Raw genomic sequence first — 27,195 nt, 5'->3', positions numbered from 1 at the left:
CCAGACCGCCCGAGCCCTTAACCTGACCTATAACGAGGGCAAATGCGTTTTCCACACCACCCGGCTGGCCCGAGTGCCAGACTTAGCCTGATACAATTTAAGGTTGTTCACAGAGCGCGTATGACGGGGGCGAGGTTGAGTAGGTTCTTTGGGGTGGAGGACAGATGCGGGAGGTGCTCAGGAAGCCCGGCGAACCATGCCCATATGAGAGGGGGGGGGACATCTCTTTTGGGGGGGGGGAAGAGGGAGGGACGGGGAAGGTTTTTTTTTCTGGGGGGCATCTGAGCAAGAAAATACATAAATGATCCGAAAAACTGATATGTACGGGAGGAATCCAATGTACAAAGTTCTGTTTTATAGTGATTTGCCATGTTTATGTCTTGCTATGCGAGTTTTCTTTTCTTTTTGTTACCGGTGTGGGGGGGGGGGGGGGGGGCGGGCTAGGGGGTTTGTTTGTACGGTTGAAAATTTTGTTAAAAGATTCTTAATAAACGTATGTTTTTTTTTACAATTAACGAATTCTCACTGTCCAATTTGGGACTTGGTGAAAATTACTTAATTCTATTAAACTCTTTGAAACAGAGACTTTTTAAAAAGAAATTCAAATTAAGGGGCAATTTAGCATTGCCAATCCACTTACCCTGCACATCTTTGGGGTGTGGGGGTGAGATCCACGCAGACACGGGGATAATGTGCAAACTCCACACAGACAGTGACCTGAGATCGAACCTCGGCGCCGTGAGGCAGCAGTGCTACCTCACGGCGCTGAGGACCCGGGTTCGATCCTGGCCCCGGGTCACTGTCCGTGTGGAGTTTGCACATTCTCCCCTTGTCTGCGTGGGTCTCACCCCCACAACCCAAAGATGTGCAGGTTAGGGGGGTTGGCCACACTAAATTGCCCCTTAATTGGAAAATGACAGTTGGGTACTCTAAATTTATTTTTAAAAAGTAAATATGAAATAATTTGTCTAAAGGCTGGCATTATAATTCAGTGCGGCAACAGAAGATGCTACAAATTATAGAAACAGTGCAAAAGCTATTATTTCAGCCTCTTTGCAGTCAGCTATCACACATTTTCTGCTTATTTAGTGTTAATTCAAATGCACTTAATATTATGTTTCAACAATTTGGATTATTTTGACGTTTGGCAGATATACTGTAGGTTATTTTGAAAGGAATTATGTCATCTCGCAATCTTTTTGGCTTTGATTTATAACACAAATTTCAATATTGCCCGTAAAAGCTATATTGTAATTGTAACTCACTAGTTTCTAGAGGCAGACTGATGAAAATTAGACATTGGTGTACCTTAAGTTGTTTTTTTATTGTAATTCTATTTTGCAATTTCTATTTAAAGGTGGAGGAAGAAGAACCCACAGGGTATATACAATTGGATAAGTTTCTTCCGATGATGACTAGAGTGTTATTAGAAAGGAAGTGAGTTCTAGATAAATTGCTGATTTCAAGGCTGATTGATTTATTGAAGTGCTAAGATAACTAATTGATAAAATAAATAATTGACTGTGATGGTTAAAAACTTTTGTGTCTGCTAACCACTGAACACTTTCTCTACTGTATAGAGTGATCATGGAGAGGATGTTTCCACTTGTAGGAAAAACTAGAACCAGAGGACACAATCTCAGACTAAAGGGACGATCCTTTAAACAGAAAGGAGGAATTTCTTCAGCCAGAGGGTGGTGAATCTGTGGAACTCTTTGCCGCAGAAGGCTGTGGAGGCCAAATCACTGAGTGTCTAAGGCAGAGATAGATAGGTTCTTGATTAATAAGGGGATCAGGGGTTATGGGGAGAAGGCAGGAGAATGGGGATGAGAAAAATATCAGCCATTATTGAATGGTGGAGCAGACTCAATGGGCCGAGTGGCCTAATTCTACTCCTATATCTTATGGTCTTATGGTCTACCACATTTGATGTAAATAGATGTGTGTACCAACTACTGCTCATCATTCCTTTATCTTCCATATATGCTTGAATAAGGTTCAAAGGTTTCAAATGCCTGGATGACATGAACTTTTAATAGTTTCTGAAAATGAGGTGGCAGGGTTGAGAATTGCCCATCCTACATCTGCATTGTTCCCTGGTGGCATCAAAATCTCACACAGATTGCTGATGTATTTCAGTTGATGGTACCTTCCCAGCAGCTTCCCTGGACGTCTCTTTGCAATGTTCCACTGAGTCTACACCTACTCCAGGTGCAGGATCCACCAGTATCCTCTGGAACTATCCTCTGGAGGCCCTGGGGCAGCCTAGCAGGATGAGGACCTAACTCAAAGGGCCTCCACCACGTTGCCTCTCTGCTATGCCAGGAAACCCAAGTATATCCCAAACAAAGTAAAGAGGAGTTTACACCCTCCAAAGTTTAATGTGTACTTAACTGCCACTCCCATCTCCCACTATCTTTTAGTTTCTTGAATTTTAATCTAAAATATCACAAATTCTGGGCTACTCATTCAGTTCATAACCAAAAGGAAATAGACACTACCAAAAATAACTAGTTTGTATTTCAAATCAAACATCAGTGCTAAAAAGTATAACCTTTTTAACTAGGTTTTCTTTTTAATGAGTTGGAAATTGTAGCATGTTAAACTATCACAGAATGGAATAGTAAAGCAGCTGTCATTGTGCTGAATAGTGCCACCATGTGCACAAAATATTTGTCAGCACCCCAGAAACCTTTCCAACGCAGACTTCTAAATTCAGGACTCATTGTAATATTTTTATTAAAACTATATGAGAGTTCAAACAATGGTTTAATTTTGTTGTGAATTATTAATAAGTTTGATTTGTTTCTACTGTTCAATGGCCATGCGACAACTGAAACAGTGATAGGGCGGCACGGTGGCACAGTGGTTAGCACTGTAGCTTCACAGCACCAGGGACCCGGGTTCAAATTCCCGCTTGGGTCACTGTCTGTGCGGGGTCTGTTCATTCTCCCTGGGCGCGATTCTCTGAAATGGAGACAGAGTATTTGCGCCGTCGTGAACGCCGTCGCGTTTCACGATGGCGCGAAACAGGCACGGGCAGTAGCAATTCTGGCTCCCATAGGGGGCTAGCACGGCGCTGGAGCAGTTCACGCCGCTCCAGCCTCCCTTCCCGGCGCCAAATGGGCACCCATAAAGTGACAACACTCAGATAAGCGAGCGAGACTGTTGCAATTTCAGGTTTTTATAGTGTTGCTTTATTTGCTAATGATTGAGCAGCAGATCCTTGAAATGAACCTTAACCCTGTGATCCAAAACATCTTTGTACTGTATTCATGTAGCCTTTGTGTACCCACGATGTTAACAATTACCCTGTTTGTAATCATCTGCTTATTGGATTTAATTGTATAACGAATCTCTCTTCAAAATGATGGGTTCTAGCACTTGAGCAAGAGGTTTACAGGCTAAATGGACTAATTTACACACTGATTAATTATTTCCTGTCTTGTTTGTAAATTAAAAAATAGAAGAATTAATGACCGAAACACCTTCCCTATTTATGTTAGTGCTCCTCATGTCTCTGCTGATCACATGGTTCTACATATTAAAAAACTTGATTCTTTTACATCAAATAAAAAATGATAATTTAATCAAGGAATCAATTCACTTTGTGACCAAAATATGAACAAAAAATCGTTGTATTTTCCGCAACAGTCTATGATTCCAGAAATTCAAGTTCACTGACTCATGCTGATGCCTTTCTTTGTACAGTCCAGTCACACTACCTGTTTCACTGCACCATTTTTACTCTTTTGTTCCTATGCCCTTCCACTGAGTGGTGAATTATATTCAATCTCCTGGTCAGCAATACATGTTCTTGCACCTGGTCCTTCGTGTGAGTGAGAAAGATTAGAATGAAAAGAGGATTCCATGTAAAACTGACTTCACAAAGGCATTGTATTGCACTGTTCCCCTTAACATGTGATTGTTGTTGCAGTATAATGTGGCCATGTGATTGTTGTTGGAGTATAATGTGGCCATGTGATTGTTGTTGCAGTATAATGTGACCATGTGATTGTTGTAGTATAATGTGGCCATGTGATTGTTGTTGTAGTGTAATGTGGCCGTGTGATTGTTGTTGTATAATGTGACCATGTGATTGTTGTAGTATAATGTGGCCATGTGATTGTTGTTGTAGTATAATGTGACCATGTGATTGTTGTTGTAGTATAATGTGGCCATGTGATTGTTGTAGTATAATGTGGCCATGTGATTGTTGTTGTAGTATAATGTGACCATGTGATTGTTGTTGCAGTATAATGTGGCCATGTGATTGTTGTTGCAGTAAAATGTGGCCATGTGATTGCTGTTGTAGTATAATGTGACCATGTAATTGTTGTTGCAGTATAATGTGGCCATGTGTTTGTTGTTGCAGTATAATGTGGCCAGGTGTTTGTTGTTGTAGTGTAATGTGGCCATGTGATTGTTGTTGTAGTATAATGTGGCCATGTGATTGTTGTTGTAGTATAATGTGGCCATGTGATTGTTGTTGTAGTATAATGTGACCATGTGATTGTTGTTGCAGTAAAATGTGGCCATGTGATTGTTGTTGTAGTATAATGTGGCCATGTGATTGTTGTTGCAGTATAATGTGGCCATGTGATTGTTGTTGCAGTATAATGTGGCCATGTGATTGTTGTTGCAGTATAATGTGGCCATGTGATTGTTGTTGCAGTGTAATGTGGCCATGTCATTGTTGTTGTAGTATAATGTGACCATGTGATTGTTGTTGCAGTATAATGTGGCCATGTGATTGTTGTTGTAGTATAATGTGACCATGTGATTGTTGTTGTAGTATAATGTGGCCATGTGATTGTTGTTGTAGTATAATGTGGCCATGTGATTGTTGTTGAATAATATGGCCATGTGATTGTTGTTGTAGTATAATGTGACCATGTGATTGTTGTTGCAGTATAATGTGACCATGTGATTGTTGTTGCAGTATAATGTGACCATGTGATTGTTATTGCAGTATAATGTGGCCATGTGATTGTTGTTGTAGTATAATGTGGCCATGAATTGTTGTTGCAGTATAATGTGGCCATGTGATTGTTGTTGCAGTATAATGTGACCATGTGATTGTTGTTGCAGTATAATGTGGCCATGTGATTGTTGTAGTATAATGTTGCCATGTGATTGTTGTTGCAGTATAATGTGGCCATGTGATTGTTGTAGTATAATGTTGCCATGTGATTGTTGTTCTAGTATAATGTGGCCATGTGATTCTTGTTGCAGTAAAATGTGGCCACGTGATTGCTGTTGTAGTATAATGTGACCATGTGATTGTTGTTGCAGTATAATGTGGCCATGTGTTTGTTGTTGCAGTATAATGTGGCCATGTGTTTGTTGTTGTAGTGTAATGTGGCCATGTGATTGTTGTTGTAGTATAATGTGGCCATGTGATTGTTGTTGTAGTATAATGTGGCCATGTGATTGTTGTTGTAGTATAATGTGACCATGTGATTGTTGTTGCAGTATAATGTGGCCATGTGATTGTTGTTGTAGTATAATGTGGCCATGTGATTGTTGTTGTAGCATAATGTGACCATGTGATTGTTGTTGCAGTATAATGTGACCATGTGATTGTTGTTGCAGTATAATGTGACCATGTGATTGCTGTTGCAGTATAACGTGGCCATGTGATTGTTGTTGCAGTATAATGTGGCCATGTGATTGTTGTTGCATTATAATGTGACCATGTGATTGTTATTGCAGTATAATGTGACCATGTGTTTGTTGTTGCAGTATAATGTGACCATGTGATTGTTGTTGCAGTATAATTTGGCCATGTGATTGTTGTTGCAGTATAATGTGGCCATGTGATTGTTGTTGTAGTATAATGTGACCATGTGATTGTTGTTGTAGTATAATGTGGCCATGTGATTGTTGTTGTAGTATAATGTGGCCATGTGTTTGTTGTTGTATAATGTGGCCATGTGATTGTTGTTGTAGTATAATGTGACCATGTGATTGTTGTTGCAGTATAATGTGGCCATGTGATTGTTATTGCAGTATAATGTGACCATGTGATTGTTGTTGCAGTATAATGTGGCCATGTGATTGTTGTTGTAGTATAATGTGGCCATGTGATTATTGTTTCAGTATAATGTGACCATGTGATTGTTGTTGCAGTATAATGTGGCCATATGATTGTTGTTGCAGTATAATGTGGCCATGTGATTGTTGTTGTAGTATAATGTGACCATGTGATTGTTGTTGTAGTATAATGTGGCCATGTGATTGTTGTTGTAGTATAATGTGGCCATGTGATTGTTGTTGTATAATGTGGCCATGTGATTGTTGTTGTAGTATAATGTGACCATGTGATTGTTGTTGCAGTATAATGTGGCCATGTGATTGTTATTGCAGTATAATGTGACCATGTGATTGTTGTTGCAGTATAATGTGGCCATGTGATTGTTGTTGCAGTATAATGTGACCATGTGATTGTTGTTGCAGTATAATGTGGCCATGTGATTGTTGTAGTATAATGTTGCCATGTGATTGTTGTTGCAGTATAATGTGGCCATGTGATTGTTGTAGTATAATGTGACCATGTGATTGTTGTTGCAGTATAATGTGGCCATGTGATTGTTGTTGTAGTATAATGTGACCATGTGATTGTTGTTGCAGTATAATGTGGCCATGTGATTGTTATTGCAGTATAATGTGACCATGTGATTGTTGTTGCAGTATAATGTGGCCATGTGATTGTTGTAGTATAATGTGGCCATGTGATTGTTGTTGGAGTATAATGTGGCCATGTGATTGTTGTTGTAGTATAATGTGACCATGTGATTGTTGTTGCAGTATAATGTGACCATGTGATTGTTGTTGCAGTATAATGTGGCCATGTGATTGTTGTTGTAGTATAATGTGGCCATGTGATTGTTGTTGCAGTATAATGTGGCCATGTGATTGTTGTTGTAGTATAATGTGACCATGTAATTGTTGTTGTAGTATAATGTGACCATGTGATTGCTGTCGTAATATAATGTGGCCATGTGATTGTTGTTGTAGTATAATGTGGCCATGTGATTGTTGCAGTATAATGTGGCCATGTGATTGTTATAGAATCATAGAATCATAGAATTTACAGTGCAGAAGGAGGCCATTTGGCCCATCGAGTCTGCACCGGCTCTTGGAAAGAGCACCCCACCCAAGGTCCACACCTCCACCCTATCCCCATAACCCAGTAACCCCACCCAACACTAAGGGCAATTTTGGACACTATGGGCAATTTAGCATGGCCAATCCACCTAACCCGCACATCTTTGGACTGTGGGAGGAAACCGGAGCACCCGGAGGAAACCCACGCACACACGGGGAGGATGTGCAGACTCCGCACAGACAGTGACCCAAGCCGGAATCGAACCTGGGACCCTGGAGCTGTGAAGCATTTGTGCTATCCACAATGCTACCGTGCTGCCCAAATGTATAATGTGACCATGTGATTGTTGTTGTAGTATAATGTGACCATGTGATTGTTGTTGCAGTATAATGTGGCCATGTGATTGTTGTTGTAGTATAATGTGACCATGTGATTGTTGTAGTATAATGTGGCCATGTGATTGTTGTTGTATAATGTGGCCATGCGATTGTTGTTGTAGTATATTGTGGCCATGTGATTGTTGTTGTATAATGTGGCCATGTGATTGTTGTCGTAGTATAATGTGACCATGTGATAGTTGTAGTATAATGTGACCATGTGATTGTTGTAGTATAATGTGGCCATGTGATTATTGTTGTAGTGTAATGTGGCCATGTGATTGTTGTTGTAGTGTAATGTGGCCATGTGATTGTTGTTGTAGTATAATGTGGCCATGTGATTGTTGTTGTAGTATAATGTGGCCATGTGATTGTTGTTGCAATATAATGTGGCCATGTGAATGTTCTTGTATAATGTGTCCATGTGTTTGTTGTTGCAGTATAATGTGGCCATGTGATTGTTGTTGTAGTATAATGTGGCCATGTGATTGTTGTTGTAGTATAATGTGGCCATGTGATTGTTGTTGCACTACAATGTGACCATGTGATTGTTGTTCTATAATGTGACCATGTGGTTGTTGTTGTATAATGTGGCCATGTGATTGCTGTTGTAGTATAATGTGGCCATGTGATTGTTGTTGTAGTGTAATGTGGCCATGTGATTGTTGTAGTATAATGTGGCCATGTGATTGCTGTTGCAGTATAATGTGGCCATGTGATTGCTGTTGCAGTATAATGTTGCCATGTGATTGTTGTAGTATAATGTGGCCATGTGATTGCTGTTGCAGTATAATGTGGCCATGTGATTGCTGTTGCAGTATAATGTTGCCATGTGATTGTTGTTGTAGTATAATGTGGCCATCTGATTGTTGTTGTCGTGTAATGTGGCCATGTGATTGTTGTTGCAGTATAATGTGGCCATGTGATTGTTGTTGTAGTATAATGTGACCATGTGATTGTTGTTGCAGTATAATGTGGCCATGTGATTGTTGTTGCAGTATAATATGGCCATGTGATTGTTGTTGTAGTATAATGTGGCCATGTGATTGTTGTTGTAGTGTAATGTGGCAATGCGATTGTTGTAGTATAATATGGCCATGTGATTGCTGTTGTAGTATAATGTGACCATGTGACTGTTGTTGTAGTATAATGTGGCCATGTGATTGTTGTAGTGTAATGTGGCCATGTGATTGTTGTTGTAGTATAATGTGGCCATGTGATTGTTGTTGTAGTATAATGTGGCCATGTGATTGTTGTTGTAGTATAATGTGACTATGTGATTGTTGTTGCAGTATAATGTGACCATGTGATTGTTGTTGCATTATAATGTGGCCATGTGATTGTTGTTGCAGTATAATGTGGCCATGTGATTGTTGTTGTAGTATAATGTGACCATGTGATTGTTGTAGCATAATGTGGCCATGTGATTGTTGTTGTAGTATAATGTGGCCATGTGATTGCTGTTGCAGTATAATGTGGCCATGTGATTATTGTTGTATAATGTGGCCATGTGATTGTTGTTGCAGTATAATGTGGCCATGTGATTGTTGTAGTATAATGTGGCCATGTGATTGTAGTTGCAGTATAATGTGACCATGTGATTGTTGTTGTATAATGTGGCCATGTGATTGCTGTTGCAGTATAATGTTGCCATGTGATTGTTGTTGTAGTATAATGTGGCCATGTGATTGTTGTTGCAGTATAATGTGGCCATGTGATTGATGTTGCAGTATAATGTGGCCATGTGATTGTTGTTGTAGTATAATGTGACCATGTGATTGTTGTTGCAGTATAATGTGGCCATGTGATTGTTGTTGCAGTATAATGTGGCCATGTGATTGTTGTTGTCGTATAATGTGGCCATGTGATTGTTGTTGTAGTATAATGTGACCATGTGATTGTTGTTGCAGTATAATGTGGCCATGTGATTGTTGTTGCTGTATAATGTGGCCATGTGATTGTTGTTGTAGTATAATGTGGCCATGTGATTGTTGTTGTGTAATGTGGCAATGCGATTGTTGTAGTATAATATGGCCATGTGATTGATGTTGTAGTATAATGTGGCCATGTGATTGTTGTTGCAGTATAATGTGGCCATGTGATTGTTGTTGTATAATGTGACCATGTGGTTGTTGTTGTATAATGTGGCCATGTGATTGCTGTTGTAGTATAATGTGGCCATGTGATTGTTGTTGCAGTGTAATGTGGCCATGTGATTGTTGTAGTATAATGTGGCCATGTGATTGCTGTTGCAGTATAATGTGGCCATGTGATTGCTGTTGCAGTATAATGTTGCCATGTGATTGTTGTTGTAGTATAATGTGGCCATCTGATTGTTGTTGTCGTGTAATGTGGCCATGTGATTGTTGTTGCAGTATAATGTGGCCATGTGATTGTTGTTGTAGTATAATGTGACCATGTGATTGTTGTTGCAGTATAATGTGGCCATGTGATTGTTGTTGCAGTATAATGTGGCCATGTGATTGTTGTTGTAGTATAATGTGGCCATGTGATTGTTGTTGTAGTGTAATGTGGCAATGCGATTGTTGTAGTATAATATGGCCATGTGATTGCTGTTGTAGTATAATGTGACCATGTGACTGTTGTTGTAGTATAATGTGGCCATGTGATTGTTGTAGTATAATGTGGCCATGTGATTGTTGTTGTAGTATAATGTGACCATGTGATTGTTGTTGTAGTATAATGTGGCCATGTGATTGCTGTTGTAGTGTAATGTGGCCATGTGATTGTTGTTGTAGTATAATGTGGCCATGTGATTGTTGTTGTAGTATAATGTGGCCATGTGATTGTTGTTGTAGTATAATGTGACTATGTGATTGTTGTTGCAGTATAATGTGACCATGTGATTGTTGTTGCATAATAATGTGGCCATGTGATTGTTGTTGCAGTATAATGTGGCCATGTGATTGTTGTTGTAGTATAATGTGACCATGTGATTGTTGTAGCATAATGTGGCCATGTGATTGTTGTTGTAGTATAATGTGGCCATGTGATTGTTGTTGTATAATGTGGCCATGTGATTGTTGTTGTAGTATAATGTGACCATGTGATTGTTGTTGCAGTATAATGTGGCCATGTGATTGTTATTGCTGTATAATGTGACCATGTGATTGTTGTTGCAGTATAATGTGGCCATGTGATTGTTGTTGCAGTATAATGTGACCATGTGATTGTTGTTGCAGTATAATGTGGCCATGTGATTGTTGTAGTATAATGTTGCCATGTGATTGTTGTTGCAGTATAATGTGGCCATGTGATTGTTGTAGTATAATGTTGCCATGTAATTGTTGTTGTATTATAATGTGGCCATGTGATTGTTGTTGCAGTATAATGTGACCATGTGATTGTTGTTGCAGTATAATGTGGCCATGTGATTGTTGTAGTATAATGTTGCCATGTGATTGTTGTTGTAGTATAATGTGTCCATGTGATTGTTGTTGCAGTATAATGTGGCCATGTGATTGTTGTTGCAGTATAATGTGGCCATGTGATTGTTGTTGTAGTATAATGTGGCCATGTGATTGTTGTTGTAGTGTAATGTGGCAATGCGTTTGTTGTAGTATAATATGGCCATGTGATTGCTGTTGTAGTAGAATGTGGCCATGTGATTGTTGTTGGAGTATAATGTGACCATGTGATTGTTGTTGCAGTATAATGTGACCATGTGATTGTTGTTGCAGTATAATGTGGCCATGTGATTGTTGTAGTATAATGTTGCCATGTGATTGTTGTTGTAGTATAATGTGGCCATGTGATTGTTGTTGCAGTATAATGTGGCCATGTGATTGTAGTAGTATAATGTGGCCATGTGATTGTTGTTGGAGTATAATGTGGCCATGTGATTGTTGTTGTAGTATAATGTGACCATGTGATTGTTGTTGCAGTATAATGTGGCCATGTGATTGTTGTTGCAGTATAATGTGGCCATGTGATTGTTGTTGTAGTATAATGTGGCCATGTGATTGTTGTTGTAGTGTAATGTGGCAATGCAATTGTTGTAGTATAATATGGCCATGCGATTGCTGTTGTAGTATAATGTGGCCATGTGACTGTTGTTGCAGTATAATGTGGCCATGTGATTGTTGTTGCAGTATAATGTGGCCATGTTATTGTTGTAGTATAATGTGGCCATGTGATTGTTGTTGCAGTATAATGTGACCATGTGATTGTTGTTGTAGTATAATGCGACCATGTGATTGCTGTTGTAGTATAATGTGGCCATGTGATTGTTGTTGTAGTATAATGTGGCCATGTGATTGTTGCAGTATAATGTGGCCATGTGATTGTTGTTGTATAATGTGACCATGTGATTGTTGTTGTATAATGTGACCATGTGATTGTTGTTGCACTATAATGTGGCCATGTGATTGTTGTTGCAGTATAATGTGGCCATGTGATTGTTGTTGTAGTATAATGTGACCATGTGATTGCTGTTGTAGTATAATGTGGCCATGTGATTGCTGTTGTAGTATAATGTGGCCATGTGATTGTTGTTGTAGTGTAATGTGGCCATGTGATTGTTGTAGTATAATGTGGCCATGTGATTGCTGTTGCAGTATAATGTGGCCATGTGATTGCTGTTGCAGTATAATGTTGCAATGTGATTGTTGTTGTAGTATAATGTGGCCATCTGATTGTTGTTGTAGTGTAATGTGGCCATGTGATTGTTGTTGCAGTATAATGTGGCCATGTGATTGTTGTTGTAGTATAATGTGACCATGTGATTGTTGTTGCAGTATAATGTGGCCATGTGATTGCTGTTGTAGTGTAATGTGGCCATGTGATTGTTGTTGTAGTATAATGTGGCCATGTGATTGTTGTTGTAGTATAATGTGGCCATGTGATTGTTGTTGTAGTATAATGTGACTATGTGATTGTTGTTGCAGTATAATGTGACCATGTGATTGTTGTTGCATTATAATGTGGCCATGTGATTGTTGTTGCAGTATAATGTGGCCATGTGATTGTTGTTGTAGTATAATGTGACCATGTGATTGTTGTAGCATAATGTGGCCATGTGATTGTTGTTGTAGTATAATGTGGCCATGTGATTGTTGTTGTATAATGTGGCCATGTGATTGTTGTTGTAGTATAATGTGACCATGTGATTGTTGTTGCAGTATAATGTGGCCATGTGATTGTTATTGCTGTATAATGTGACCATGTGATTGTTGTTGCAGTATAATGTGGCCATGTGATTGTTGTTGCAGTATAATGTGACCATGTGATTGTTGTTGCAGTATAATGTGGCCATGTGATTGTTGTAGTATAATGTTGCCATGTGATTGTTGTTGCAGTATAATGTGGCCATGTGATTGTTGTAGTATAATGTTGCCATGTAATTGTTGTTGTAGTATAATGTGGCCATGTGATTGTTGTAGTATAATGTGGCCATGTGATTGTTGTTGGAGTATAATGTGGCCATGTGATTGTTGTTGCAGTATAATGTGACCATGTGATTGTTGTTGCAGTATAATGTGGCCATGTGATTGTTGTAGTATAATGTTGCCATGTGATTGTTGTTGTAGTATAATGTGTCCATGTGATTGTTGTTGCAGTATAATGTGGCCATGTGATTGTTGTTGCAGTATAATGTGGCCATGTGATTGTTGTTGTAGTATAATGTGGCCATGTGATTGTTGTTGTAGTGTAATGTGGCAATGCGTTTGTTGTAGTATAATATGGCCATGTGATTGCTGTTGTAGTAGAATGTGGCCATGTGATTGTTGTTGGAGTATAATGTGACCATGTGATTGTTGTTGCAGTATAATGTGACCATGTGATTGTTGTTGCAGTATAATGTGGCCATGTGATTGTTGTAGTATAATGTTGCCATGTGATTGTTGTTGTAGTATAATGTGGCCATGTGATTGTTGTTGCAGTATAATGTGGCCATGTGATTGTAGTAGTATAATGTGGCCATGTGATTGTTGTTGGAGTATAATGTGGCCATGTGATTGTTGTTGTAGTATAATGTGACCATGTGATTGTTGTTGCAGTATAATGTGGCCATGTGATTGTTGTTGCAGTATAATGTGGCCATGTGATTGTTGTTGTAGTATAATGTGGCCATGTGATTGTTGTTGTAGTGTAATGTGGCAATGCAATTGTTGTAGTATAATATGACCATGCGATTGCTGTTGTAGTATAATGTGGCCATGTGACTGTTGTTGCAGTATAATGTGGCCATGTGATTGTTGTTGCAGTATAATGTGGCCATGTTATTGTTGTAGTATAATGTGGCCATGTGATTGTTGTTGCAGTATAATGTGACCATGTGATTGTTGTTGTAGTATAATGCGACCATGTGATTGCTGTTGTAGTATAATGTGGCCATGTGATTGTTGTTGTAGTATAATGTGGCCATGTGATTGTTGCAGTATAATGTGGCCATGTGATTGTTGTTGTATAATGTGACCATGTGATTGTTGTTGTATAATGTGACCATGTGATTGTTGTTGCACTATAATGTGGCCATGTGATTGTTGTTGCAGTATAATGTGGCCATGTGATTGTTGTTGTAGTATAATGTGACCATGTGATTGCTGTTGTAGTATAATGTGGCCATGTGATTGCTGTTGTAGTATAATGTGGCCATGTGATTGTTGTTGTAGTGTAATGTGGCCATGTGATTGTTGTAGTATAATGTGGCCATGTGATTGCTGTTGCAGTATAATGTGGCCATGTGATTGCTGTTGCAGTATAATGTTGCAATGTGATTGTTGTTGTAGTATAATGTGGCCATCTGATTGTTGTTGTAGTGTAATGTGGCCATGTGATTGTTGTTGCAGTATAATGTGGCCATGTGATTGTTGTTGTAGTATAATGTGACCATGTGATTGTTGTTGCAGTATAATGTGGCCATGTGATTGTTGTTGCAGTATAATGTGGCCATGTGATTGTTGTTGTAGTATAATGTGGCCATGTGATTGTTGTTGTAGTGTAATGTGGCATTGCGATTGTTGTAGTATAATATGGCCATGTGATTGCTGTTGTAGTATAATATGGCCATGTGATTGCTGTTGTAGTATAATGTGGCCATGTGATTGCTGTTGCAGTATAATGTGGCCATGTGATTATTGTTGTATAATGTGGCCATGTGATTGTAATTGCAGTATAATGTGGCCATGTGATTGTTGTAGTATAATGTGGCCATGTGATTGTAGTTGCAGTATAATGTGACCATGTGATTGTTGTTGTATAATGTGGCCATGTGATTGCTGTTGCAGTATAATGTTGCCATGTGATTGTTGTTGTAGTATAATGTGGTCAAGTGATTGTTGTTGCAGTATAATGTGGCCATGTGATTGTGGTTGCAGTATAATGTGGCCATGTGATTGTTGTTGTAGTATAATGTGGCCATGTGATTGTTGTTGCAGTATAATGTGGCCATGTGATTGTTGTTGCAGTATAATGTGGCCATGTGATTGTTGTTGTCGTATAATGTGGCCATGTGATTGTTGTTGTAGTATAATGTGACCATGTGATTGTTGTTGCAGTATAATGTGGCCATGTGATTGTTGTTGCAGTATAATGTGGCCATGTGATTGTTGTTGTAGTATAATGTGGCCATGTGATTGTTGTTGTGTAATGTGGCAATGCGATTGTTGTAGTATAATATGGCCATGTGATTGATGTTGTAGTATAATGTGGCCATGTGATTGTTGTTGCAGTATAATGTGGCCATGTGATTGTTGTTGTATAATGTGGCCATGTGATTGTTGTTGCAGTATAATGTGGCCATGTGATTGTTGTAGTATAATGTGGCCATGTGATTGTAGTTGCAGTATAATGTGACCATGAGATTGTTGTTGTAGTATAATGTGACCATGTGATTTCTGTCGTAGTATAATGTGGCCATATGATTGTTGTTGTAGTATAATGTGGCCATGTGATTGTTGCAGTATAATATGGCCATGTGATTGTTGTTGTATATTGTGGCCATGTGATTGTTGTTGTAGTATAATGTGACCATGTGATTGTTGTTGCAGTATAATGTGGCCATGTGATTGTTGTTGTAGTATAATGTGACCATGTGATTGTTGTTGTAGTATAATGTGGCCATGTGATTGTTGTTGTAGTATAATGTGACCATGTGATTGTTGTTGCAGTATAATGTGACCATGTGATTGTTGTTGCAGTATAATGTGACCATGTGATTGCTGTTGCAGTATAACGTGGCCATGTGATTGTTGTTGCAGTATAATGTGGCCATGTGATTGTTGTTGCATTATAATGTGACCATGTGATTGTTATTGCAGTATAATGTGACCATGTGTTTGTTGTTGCAGTATAATGTGACCATGTGATTGTTGTTGCAGTATAATGTGGCCATGTGATTGTTGTTGCAGTATAATGTGGCCATGTGATTGTTGTTGTAGTATAATGTGACCATGTGATTGTTGTTGTAGTATAATGTGGCCATGTGATTGTTGTTGTAGTATAATGTGGCCATGTGTTTGTTGTTGTATAATGTGGCCATGTGATTGTTGTTGTAGTATAATGTGACCATGTGATTGTTGTTGCAGTATAATGTGGCCATGTGATTGTTATTGCAGTATAATGTGACCATGTGATTGTTGTTGCAGTATAATGTGGCCATGTGATTGTTGTTGTAGTATAATGTGGCCATGTGATTATTGTTTCAGTATAATGTGACCATGTGATTGTTGTTGCAGTATAATGTGGCCATATGATTGTTGTTGCAGTATAATGTGGCCATCTGATTGTTGTTGTTGTATAATGTGACCATGTGATTGTTGTTGTAGTATAATGTGGCCATGTGATTGTTGTTGTAGTATAATGTGACCATGTGATTGTTGTTGCAGTATAATGTGGCCATGTGATTGTTGTTGCAGTATAATGTGACCATGTGATTGTTGTTGCAGTATAATGTGGCCATGTGATTGTTGTAGTATAATGTTGCCATGTGATTGTTGTTGCAGTATAATGTGGCCATGTGATTGTTGTAGCATAATGTGACCATGTGATTGTTGTTGCAGTATAATGTGGCCATGTGATTGTTGTTGTAGTATAATGTGACCATGTGATTGTTGTAGTATAATGTGGCCATGTGATTGTTGTTGGAGTATAATGTGGCCATGTGATTGTTGTTGTAGTATTATGTGACCATGTGATTGTTGTTGCAGTATAATGTGACCATGTGATTGTTGTTGCAGTATAATGTGGCCATGTGATTGTTGTTTTAGTATAATGTGGCCATGTGATTGTTGTTGCAGTATAATGTGGCCATGTGATTGTTGTTGCAGTATAATGTGGCCATGTGATTGTTGTTGTAGTATAATGTGACCATGTGATTGCTGTCGTAATATAATGTGGCCATGTGATTGTTGTTGTAGTATAATGTGGCCATGTGATTGTTGCAGTATAATGTGGCCATGTGATTGTTATAGAATCATAGAATCATAGAATTTACAGTGCAGAAGGAGGCCATTCGGCCCATCGAGTCTGCACCGGCTCTTGGAAAGAGCACCCCACCCAAGGTCCACACCTCCACCCTATCCCCATAACCCTGTAACCCCACCCAACACTAAGGGCAATTTTGGACACTATGGGCAATTTAGCATGGCCAATCCACCTAACCCGCACATCTTTGGACTGTGGGAGGAAACCGGAGCACCCGGAGGAAACCCACGCACACACGGGGAGGATGTGCAGACTCCGCACAGACAGTGACCCAAGCCGGAATCGAACCTGGGACCCTGGAGCTGTGAAGCATTTGTGCTATCCACAATGCTACCGTGCTGCCCAAATGTATAATGTGACCATGTGATTGTTGTTGTAGTATAATGTGACCATGTGATTGTTGTTGCAGTATAATGTGGCCATGTGATTGTTGTTGTAGTATAATGTGACCATGTGATTGTTGTAGTATAATGTGGCCATGTGATTGTTGTTGTATAATGTGGCCATGCGATTGTTGTTGTAGTATATTGTGGCCATGTGATTGTTGTTGTATAATGTGGCCATGTGATTGTTGTCGTAGTATAATGTGACCATGTGATAGTTGTAGTATAATGTGACCATGTGATTGTTGTAGTATAATGTGGCCATGTGATTATTGTTGTAGTGTAATGTGGCCATGTGATTGTTGTTGTAGTGTAATGTGGCCATGTGATTGTTGTTGTAGTATAATGTGGCCATGTGATTGTTGTTGTAGTATAATGTGGCCATGTGATTGTTGTTGCAATATAATGTGGCCATGTGAATGTTGTTGTATAATGTGTCCATGTGTTTGTTGTTGCAGTATAATGTGGCCATGTGATTGTTGTTGTAGTATAATGTGGCCATGTGATTGTTGTTGTAGTATAATGTGGCCATGTGATTGTTGTTGCACTACAATGTGACCATGTGATTGTTGTTCTATAATGTGACCATGTGGTTGTTGTTGTATAATGTGGCCATGTGATTGCTGTTGTAGTATAATGTGGCCATGTGATTGTTGTTGTAGTGTAATGTGGCCATGTGATTGTTGTAGTATAATGTGGCCATGTGATTGCTGTTGCAGTATAATGTGGCCATGTGATTGCTGTTGCAGTATAATGTTGCCATGTGATTGTTGTTGTAGTATAATGTGGCCATCTGATTGTTGTTGCAGTATAATGTGGCCATGTGATTGTTGTTGTAGTATAATGTGACCATGTGATTGTTGTAGTATAATGTGGCCATGTGATTGTTGTTGTATAATGTGGCCATGCGATTGTTGTTGTAGTATATTGTGGCCATGTGATTGTTGTTGTATAATGTGGCCATGTGATTGTTGTCGTAGTATAATGTGACCATGTGATAGTTGTAGTATAATGTGACCATGTGATTGTTGTAGTATAATGTGGCCATGTGATTGTTGTTGTAGTGTAATGTGGCCATGTGATTGTTGTTGTAGTATAATGTGGCCATGTGATTGTTGTTGTAGTATAATGTGGCCATGTGATTGTTGTTGCACTACAATGTGACCATGTGATTGTTGTTCTATAATGTGACCATGTGGTTGTTGTTGTATAATGTGGCCATGTGATTGCTGTTGTTGTATAATGTGGCCATGTGATTGTTGTTGTAGTGTAATGTGGCCATGTGATTGTTGTAGTATAATGTGGCCATGTGATTGCTGTTGCAGTATAATGTGGCCATGTGATTGCTGTTGCAGTATAATGTTGCCATGTGATTGTTGTTGTAGTATAATGTGGCCATCTGATTGTTGTTGTCGTGTAATGTGGCCATGTGATTGTTGTTGCAGTATAATGTGGCCATGTGATTGTTGTTGTAGTATAATGTGACCATGTGATTGTTGTTGCAGTATAATGTGGCCATGTGATTGTTGTTGCAGTATAATGTGGCCATGTGATAGTTGTTGTAGTATAATGTGGCCATGTGATTGTTGTTGTAGTGTAATGTGGCAATGCGATTGTTGTAGTATAATATGGCCATGTGATTGCTGTTGTAGTATAATGTGACCATGTGACTGTTGTTGTAGTATAATGTGGCCATGTGTTTGTTGTAGTATAATGTGGCCATGTGATTGTTGTTGTAGTATAATGTGACCATGTGATTGTTGTTGTAGTATAATGTGGCCATGTGATTGCTGTTGTAGTGTAATGTGGCCATGTGATTGTTGTTGTAGTATAATGTGGCCATGTGATTGTTGTTGTAGTATAATGTGGCCATGTGATTGTTGTTGTCGTATAATGTGACTATGTGATTGTTGTTGCAGTATAATGTGACCATGTGATTGTTGTTGCATTATAATGTGGCCATGTGATTGTTGTTGCAGTATAATGTGGCCATGTGATTGTTGTTGTAGTATAATGTGACCATGTGATTGTTGTAGCATAATGTGGCCATGTGATTGTTGTTGTAGTATAATGTGGCCATGTGATTGTTGTTGGAAAATGTGGCCATGTGATGTTGTAGTATAATGTGACCATGTGATTGTTGTTGCAGTATAATGTGGCCATGTGATTGTTATTGCTGTATAATGTGACCATGTGATTGTTGTTGCAGTATAATGTGGCCATGTGATTGTTGTTGCAGTATAATGTGACCATGTGATTGTTGTTGCAGTATAATGTGGCCATGTGATTGTTGTAGTATAATGTTGCCATGTGATTGTTGTTGCAGTATAATGTGGCCATGTGATTGTTGTAGTATAATGTTGCCATGTAATTGTTGTTGTAGTATAATGTGGCCATGTGATTGTTGTAGTATAATGTGGCCATGTGATTGTTGTTGGAGTATAATGTGGCCATGTGATTGTTGTTGCAGTATAATGTGACCATGTGATTGTTGTTGCAGTATAATGTGGCCATGTGATTGTTGTAGTATAATGTTGCCATGTGATTGTTGTTGTAGTATAATGTGTCCATGTGATTGTTGTTGCAGTATAATGTGGCCATGTGATTGTTGTTGCAGTATAATGTGGCCATGTGATTGTTGTTGTAGTATAATGTGGCCATGTGATTGTTGTTGTAGTGTAATGTGGCAATGCGTTTGTTGTAGTATAATATGGCCATGTGATTGCTGTTGTCGTAGAATGTGGCCATGTGATTGTTGTTGGAGTATAATGTGACCATGTGATTGTTGTTGCAGTATAATGTGACCATGTGATTGTTGTTGCAGTATAATGTGGCTATGTGATTGTTGTAGTATAATGTTGCCATGTGATTGTTGTTGTAGTATAATGTGGCCATGTGATTGTTGTTGCAGTATAATGTGACCATGTGATTGCTGTTGTAGTATAATGTGGCCATGTGATTGCTGTTGTAGTATAATGTGGCCATGTGATTGTTGTTGTAGTGTAATGTGGCCATGTGATTGTTGTAGTATAATGTGGCCATGTGATTGCTGTTGCAGTATAATGTGGCCATGTGATTGCTGTTGCAGTATAATGTTGCAATGTGATTGTTGTTGTAGTATAATGTGGCCATCTGATTGTTGTTGTAGTGTAATGTGGCCATGTGATTGTTGTTGCAGTATAATGTGGCCATGTGATTGTTGTTGTAGTATAATGTGACCATGTGATTGTTGTTGCAGTATAATGTGGCCATGTGATTGTTGTTGCAGTATAATGTGGCCATGTGATTGTTGTTGTAGTATAATGTGGCCATGTGATTGTTGTTGTAGTGTAATGTGGCAATGCGATTGTTGTAGTATAATATGGCCATGTGATTGCTGTTGTAGTATAATATGGCCATGTGATTGCTGTTGTAGTATAATGTGGCCATGTGATTGCTGTTGCAGTATAATGTGGCCATGTGATTATTGTTGTATAATGTGGCCATGTGATTGTTGTTGCAGTATAATGTGGCCATGTGATTGTTGTAGTATAATGTGGCCATGTGATTGTAGTTGCAGTATAATGTGACCATGTGATTGTTGTTGTATAATGTGGCCATGTGATTGCTGTTGCAGTATAATGTTGCCATGTGATTGTTGTTGTAGTATAATGTGGCCATGTGATTGTTGTTGCAGTATAATGTGGCCATGTGATTGTTGTTGCAGTATAATGTGGCCATGTGATTGTTGTTGTAGTATAATGTGGCCATGTGATTGTTGTTGCAGTATAATGTGGCCATGTGATTGTTGTTGCAGTATAATGTGGCCATGTGATTGTTGTTGTCGTATAATGTGGCCATGTGATTGTTGTTGTAGTATAATGTGACCATGTGATTGTTGTTGCAGTATAATGTGGCCATGTGATTGTTGTTGCTGTATAATGTGGCCATGTGATTGTTGTTGTAGTATAATGTGGCCATGTGATTGTTGTTGTGTAATGTGGCAATGCGATTGTTGTAGTATAATATGGCCATGTGATTGATGTTGTAGTATAATGTGGCCATGTGATTGTTGTTGCAGTATAATGTGGCCATGTGATTGTTGTTGTATAATGTGACCATGTGGTTGTTGTTGTATAATGTGGCCATGTGATTGCTGTTGTAGTATAATGTGGCCATGTGATTGTTGTTGTAGTGTAATGTGGCCATGTGATTGTTGTAGTATAATGTGGCCATGTGATTGCTGTTGCAGTATAATGTGGCCATGTGATTGCTGTTACAGTATAATGTTGCCATGTGATTGTTGTTGTAGTATAATGTGGCCATCTGATTGTTGTTGTCGTGTAATGTGGCCATGTGATTGTTGTTGCAGTATAATGTGGCCATGTGATTGTTGTTGTAGTATAATGTGACCATGTGATTGTTGTTGCAGTATAATGTGGCCATGTGATTGTTGTTGCAGTATAATGTGGCCATGTGATTGTTGTTGTAGTATAATGTGGCCATGTGATTGTTGTTGTAGTGTAATGTGGCAATGCGATTGTTGTAGTATAATATGGCCATGTGATTGCTGTTGTAGTATAATGTGACCATGTGACTGTTGTTGTAGTATAATGTGGCCATGTGATTGTTGAAGTTTAATGTGGCCATGTGATTGTTGTTGTAGTATAATGTGACCATGTGATTGTTGTTGTAGTATAATGTGGCCATGTGATTGCTGTTGTAGTGTAATGAGGCCATGTGATTATTGTTGTAGTATAATGTGGCCATGTGATTGTTGTTGTAGTATAATGTGGCCATGTGATTGTTGTTGTAGTATAATGTGACTATGTGATTGTTGTTGCAGTATAATGTGACCATGTGATTGTTGTTGCATTATAATGTGGCCATGTGATTGTTGTTGCAGTATAATGTGGCCATGTGATTGTTGTTGTAGTATAATGTGACCATGTGATTGTTGTAGCATAATGTGGCCATGTGATTGTTGTTGTAGTATAAAGTGGCCATGTGATTGTTGTTGTATAATGTGGCCATGTGATTGTTGTTGTAGTATAATGTGACCATGTGATTGTTGTTGCAGTATAATGTGGCCATGTGATTGTTATTGCTGTATAATGTGACCATGTGATTGTTGTTGCAGTATAATGTGGCCATGTGATTGTTGTTGCAGTATAATGTGACCATGTGATTGTTGTTGCAGTATAATGTGGCCATGTGATTGTTGTAGTATAATGTTGCCATGTGATTGTTGTTGCAGTATAATGTGGCCATGTGATTGTTGTAGTATAATGTTGCCATGTAATTGTTGTTGTAGTATAATGTGGCCATGTGATTGTTGTAGTATAATGTGGCCATGTGATTGTTGTTGGAGTATAATGTGGCCATGTGATTGTTGTTGCAGTATAATGTGACCATGTGATTGTTGTTGCAGTATAATGTGGCCATGTGATTGTTGTAGTATAATGTTGCCATGTGATTGTTGTTGTAGTATAATGTGTCCATGTGATTGTTGTTGCAGTATAATGTGGCCATGTGATTGTTGTTGCAGTATAATGTGGCCATGTGATTGTTGTTGTAGTATAATGTGGCCATGTGATTGTTGTTGTAGTGTAATGTGGCAATGCGTTTGTTGTAGTATAATATGGCCATGTGATTGCTGTTGTAGTAGAATGTGGCCATGTGATTGTTGTTGGAGTATAATGTGACCATGTGATTGTTGTTGCAGTATAATGTGACTATGTGATTGTTGTTGCAGTATAATGTGGCTATGTGATTGTTGTAGTATAATGTTGCCATGTGATTGTTGTTGTAGTATAATGTGGCCATGTGATTGTTGTTGCAGTATAATGTGGCCATGTGATTGTAGTAGTATAATGTGGCCATGTGATTGTTGTTGGAGTATAATGTGGCCATGTGATTGTTGTTGTAGTATAATGTGACCATGTGATTGTTGTTGCAGTATAATGTGGCCATGTGATTGTTGTTGCAGTATAATGTGGCCATGTGATTGTTGTTGTAGTATAATGTGGCCATGTGATTGTTGTTGTAGTGTAATGTGGCAATGCAATTGTTGTAGTATAATATGGCCATGTGATTGCTGTTGTAGTATAATGTGGCCATGTGACTGTTGTTGCAGTATAATGTGGCCATGTGATTGTTGTTGCAGTATAATGTGGCCATGTTATTGTTGTAGTATAATGTGGCCATGTGATTGTTGTTGCAGTATAATGTGACCATGTGATTGTTGTTGTAGTATAATGCGACCATGTGATTGCTGTTGTAGTATAATGTGGCCATGTGATTGTTGTTGTAGTATAATGTGGCCATGTGATTGTTGCAGTATAATGTGGCCATGTGATTGTTGTTGTATAATGTGACCATGTGATTGTTGTTGTATAATGTGACCATGTGATTGTTGTTGCACTATAATGTGGCCATGTGATTGTTGTTGCAGTATAATGTGGCCATGTGATTGTTGTTGTAGTATAATGTGACCATGTGATTGCTGTTGTAGTATAATGTGGCCATGTGATTGCTGTTGTAGTATAATGTGGCCATGTGATTGTTGTTGTAGTGTAATGTGGCCATGTGATTGTTGTAGTATAATGTGGCCATGTGATTGCTGTTGCAGTATAATGTGGCCATGTGATTGCTGTTGCAGTATAATGTTGCAATGTGATTGTTGTTGTAGTATAATGTGGCCATCTGATTGTTGTTGCAGTATAATGTGGCCATGTGATTGTTGTTGCAGTATAATGTGGCCATGTGATTGTTGTTGTAGTATAATGTGACCATGTGATTGTTGTTGCAGTATAATGTGGCCATGTGATTGTTGTTGCAGTATAATGTGGCCATGTGATTGTTGTTGTAGTATAATGTGGCCATGTGATTGTTGTTGTAGTGTAATGTGGCATTGCGATTGTTGTAGTATAATATGGCCATGTGATTGCTGTTGTAGTATAATATGGCCATGTGATTGCTGTTGTAGTATAATGTGGCCATGTGATTGCTGTTGCAGTATAATGTGGCCATGTGATTATTGTTGTATAATGTGGCCATGTGATTGTTGTTGCAGTATAATGTGGCCATGTGATTGTTGTAGTATAATGTGGCCATGTGATTGTAGTTGCAGTATAATGTGACCATGTGATTGTTGTTGTATAATGTGGCCATGTGATTGCTGTTGCAGTATAATGTTGCCATGTGATTGTTGTTGTAGTATAATGTGGCCATGTGATTGTTGTTGCAGTATAATGTGGCCATGTGATTGTTGTTGCAGTATAATGTGGCCATGTGATTGTTGTTGTAGTATAATGTGGCCATGTGATTGTTGTTGCAGTATAATGTGGCCATGTGATTGTTGTTGCAGTATAATGTGGCCATGTGATTGTTGTTGTCGTATAATGTGGCCATGTGATTGTTGTTGTAGTATAATGTGACCATGTGATTGTTGTTGCAGTATAATGTGGCCATGTGATTGTTGTTGCAGTATAATGTGGCCATGTGATTGTTGTTGTAGTATAATGTGGCCATGTGATTGTTGTTGTGTAATGTGGCAATGCGATTGTTGTAGTATAATATGGTCATGTGATTGATGTTGTAGTATAATGTGGCCATGTGATTGTTGTTGCAGTATAATGTGGCCATGTGATTGTTGTTGTATAATGTGGCCATGTGATTGTTGTTGCAGTATAATGTGGCCATGTGATTGTTGTAGTATAATGTGGCCATGTGATTGTAGTTGCAGTATAATGTGACCATGTGATTGTTGTTGTAGTATAATGTGACCATGTGATTTCTGTCGTAGTATAATGTGGCCATATGATTGTTGTTGTAGTATAATGTGGCCATGTGATTGTTGCAGTATAATATGGCCATGTGATTGTTGTTGTATATTGTGGCCATGTGATTGTTGTTGTAGTATAATGTGACCATGTGATTGTTGTTGCAGTATAATGTGGCCATGTGATTGTTGTTGCAGTATAATGTGACCATGTGATTGTTGTCGTATAATGTGGCCATGTGATTGTTGTAGTATAATGTGGCCATGCGATTGTTGTTGTAGTATAATGTGGCCATGTGATTGTTGTTGTATAATGTGGCCATGTGATTGTTGTCGTAGTATAATGTGACCATGTGATTGTTGTTGTAGTATAATGTGACCATGTGATTGTTGTAGTATAATGTGGCCATGTGATTATTGTTGTAGTGTAATGTGGCCATGTGATTGTTGTTGTAGTGTAATGTGACCATGTGATTGTTGTTGTAGTATAATGTGGCCATGTGATTGTTGTTGTAGTATAATGTGGCCATGTGATTGTTGTTGCAATATAATGTGGCCATGTGAATGTTGTTGTATAATGTGTCCATGTGTTTGTTGTTGTAGTATAATGTGGCCATGTGATTGTTGTTGTAGTATAATGTGGCCATGTGATTGTTGTTGTAGTATAATGTGGCCATGTGATTGTTGTTGGAGTACAATGTGACCATGTGATTGTTGTTCTATCATGTGACCATGTGATTGTTGTTGTATAATGTGGCCATGTGAATGTTGTTGTAGTGTAATGTGGCCATGTGATTGTTGTTGCAGTATAATGTGGCCATGTGATTGTTGTTGTAGTATAATGTGGCCATGTGATTGTTGTTGTAGTATAATGTGGCCATGTGATTGTTGTTGCAATATAATGTGGCCATGTGAATGTTGTTGTATAATGTGTCCATGTGTTTGTTGTTGTAGTATAATGTGGCCATGTGATTGTTGTTGTAGTATAATGTGGCCATGTGATTGTTGTTGTAGTATAATGTGGCCATGTGATTGTTGTTGCAGTATAATGTGGCCATGTGATTGTTGTTGCAGTATAATGTGGCCATGTGATTGTTGTTGTAGTATAATGTGGCCATGTGATTGTTGTTGCAGTGTAATGTGGCCATGTGATTGTTGTTGCAGTATAATGTGGCCATGTGATTGTTGTTGTCGTATAATGTGGCCATGTGATTGTTGTTGTAGTATAATGTGACCATGTGATTGTTGTTGCAGTATAATGTGGCCATGTGATTGTTGTTGCAGTATAATGTGGCCATGTGATTGTTGTTGTAGTATAATGTGGCCATGTGATTGTTGTTGTGTAATGTGGCAATGCGATTGTTGTAGTATAATATGGCCATGTGATTGATGTTGTAGTATAATGTGGCCATGTGATTGTTGTTGCAGTATAATGTGGCCATGTGATTGTTGTTGTATAATGTGGCCATGTGATTGTTGTTGCAGTATAATGTGGCCATGTGATTGTTGTAGTATAATGTGGCCATGTGATTGTAGTTGCAGTATAATGTGACCATGTGATTGTTGTTGTAGTATAATGTGACCATGTGATTTCTGTCGTAGAATAATGTGGCCATATGATTGTTGTTGTAGTATAATGTGGCCATGTGATTGTTGCAGTATAATATGGCCATGTGATTGTTGTTGTATATTGTGGCCATGTGATTGTTGTTGTAGTATAATGTGACCATGTGATTGTTGTTGCAGTATAATGTGGCCATGTGATTGTTGTTGCAGTATAATGTGACCATGTGATTGTTGTCGTATAATGTGGCCATGTGATTGTTGTAGTATAATGTGGCCATGCGATTGTTGTTGTAGTATAATGTGGCCATGTGATTGTTGTTGTATAATGTGGCCATGTGATTGTTGTCGTAGTATAATGTGACCATGTGATTGTTGTTGTAGTATAATGTGACCATGTGATTGTTGTAGTGTAATGTGGCCATGTGATTGTTGTTGTAGTGTAATGTGACCATGTGATTGTTGTTGTAGTATAATGTGGCCATGTGATTGTTGTTGTAGTATAATGTGGCCATGTGATTGTTGTTGCAATATAATGTGGCCATGTGAATG

The 27,195-nt window shown here is 38.6% G+C and overlaps 1 protein-coding gene across 1 annotated transcript in view; it reads left to right on the top strand.

The window, feature by feature from the left end:
* efcab2 (EF-hand calcium binding domain 2) overlaps positions 1–27,195 on the top strand; it is a 184,302-nt gene that overhangs the window by 41,158 nt on the left and 115,949 nt on the right. The window contains exon 4 of the mRNA XM_072512946.1: positions 1,358–1,437. Coding sequence (XP_072369047.1) covers positions 1,358–1,437 — 80 coding nt within the window. The remainder of the gene's footprint in view (positions 1–1,357; positions 1,438–27,195) is intronic.

The sequence above is a fragment of the Scyliorhinus torazame genome, chromosome 1, assembly GCF_047496885.1.
Source record: "Scyliorhinus torazame isolate Kashiwa2021f chromosome 1, sScyTor2.1, whole genome shotgun sequence".
Taxonomy (NCBI): Eukaryota; Metazoa; Chordata; class Chondrichthyes; order Carcharhiniformes; family Scyliorhinidae; genus Scyliorhinus; species Scyliorhinus torazame.
The sequence above is the reverse complement of the archived record's forward strand: the minus strand, read 5'-3'. Positions and strand labels throughout refer to the sequence as shown.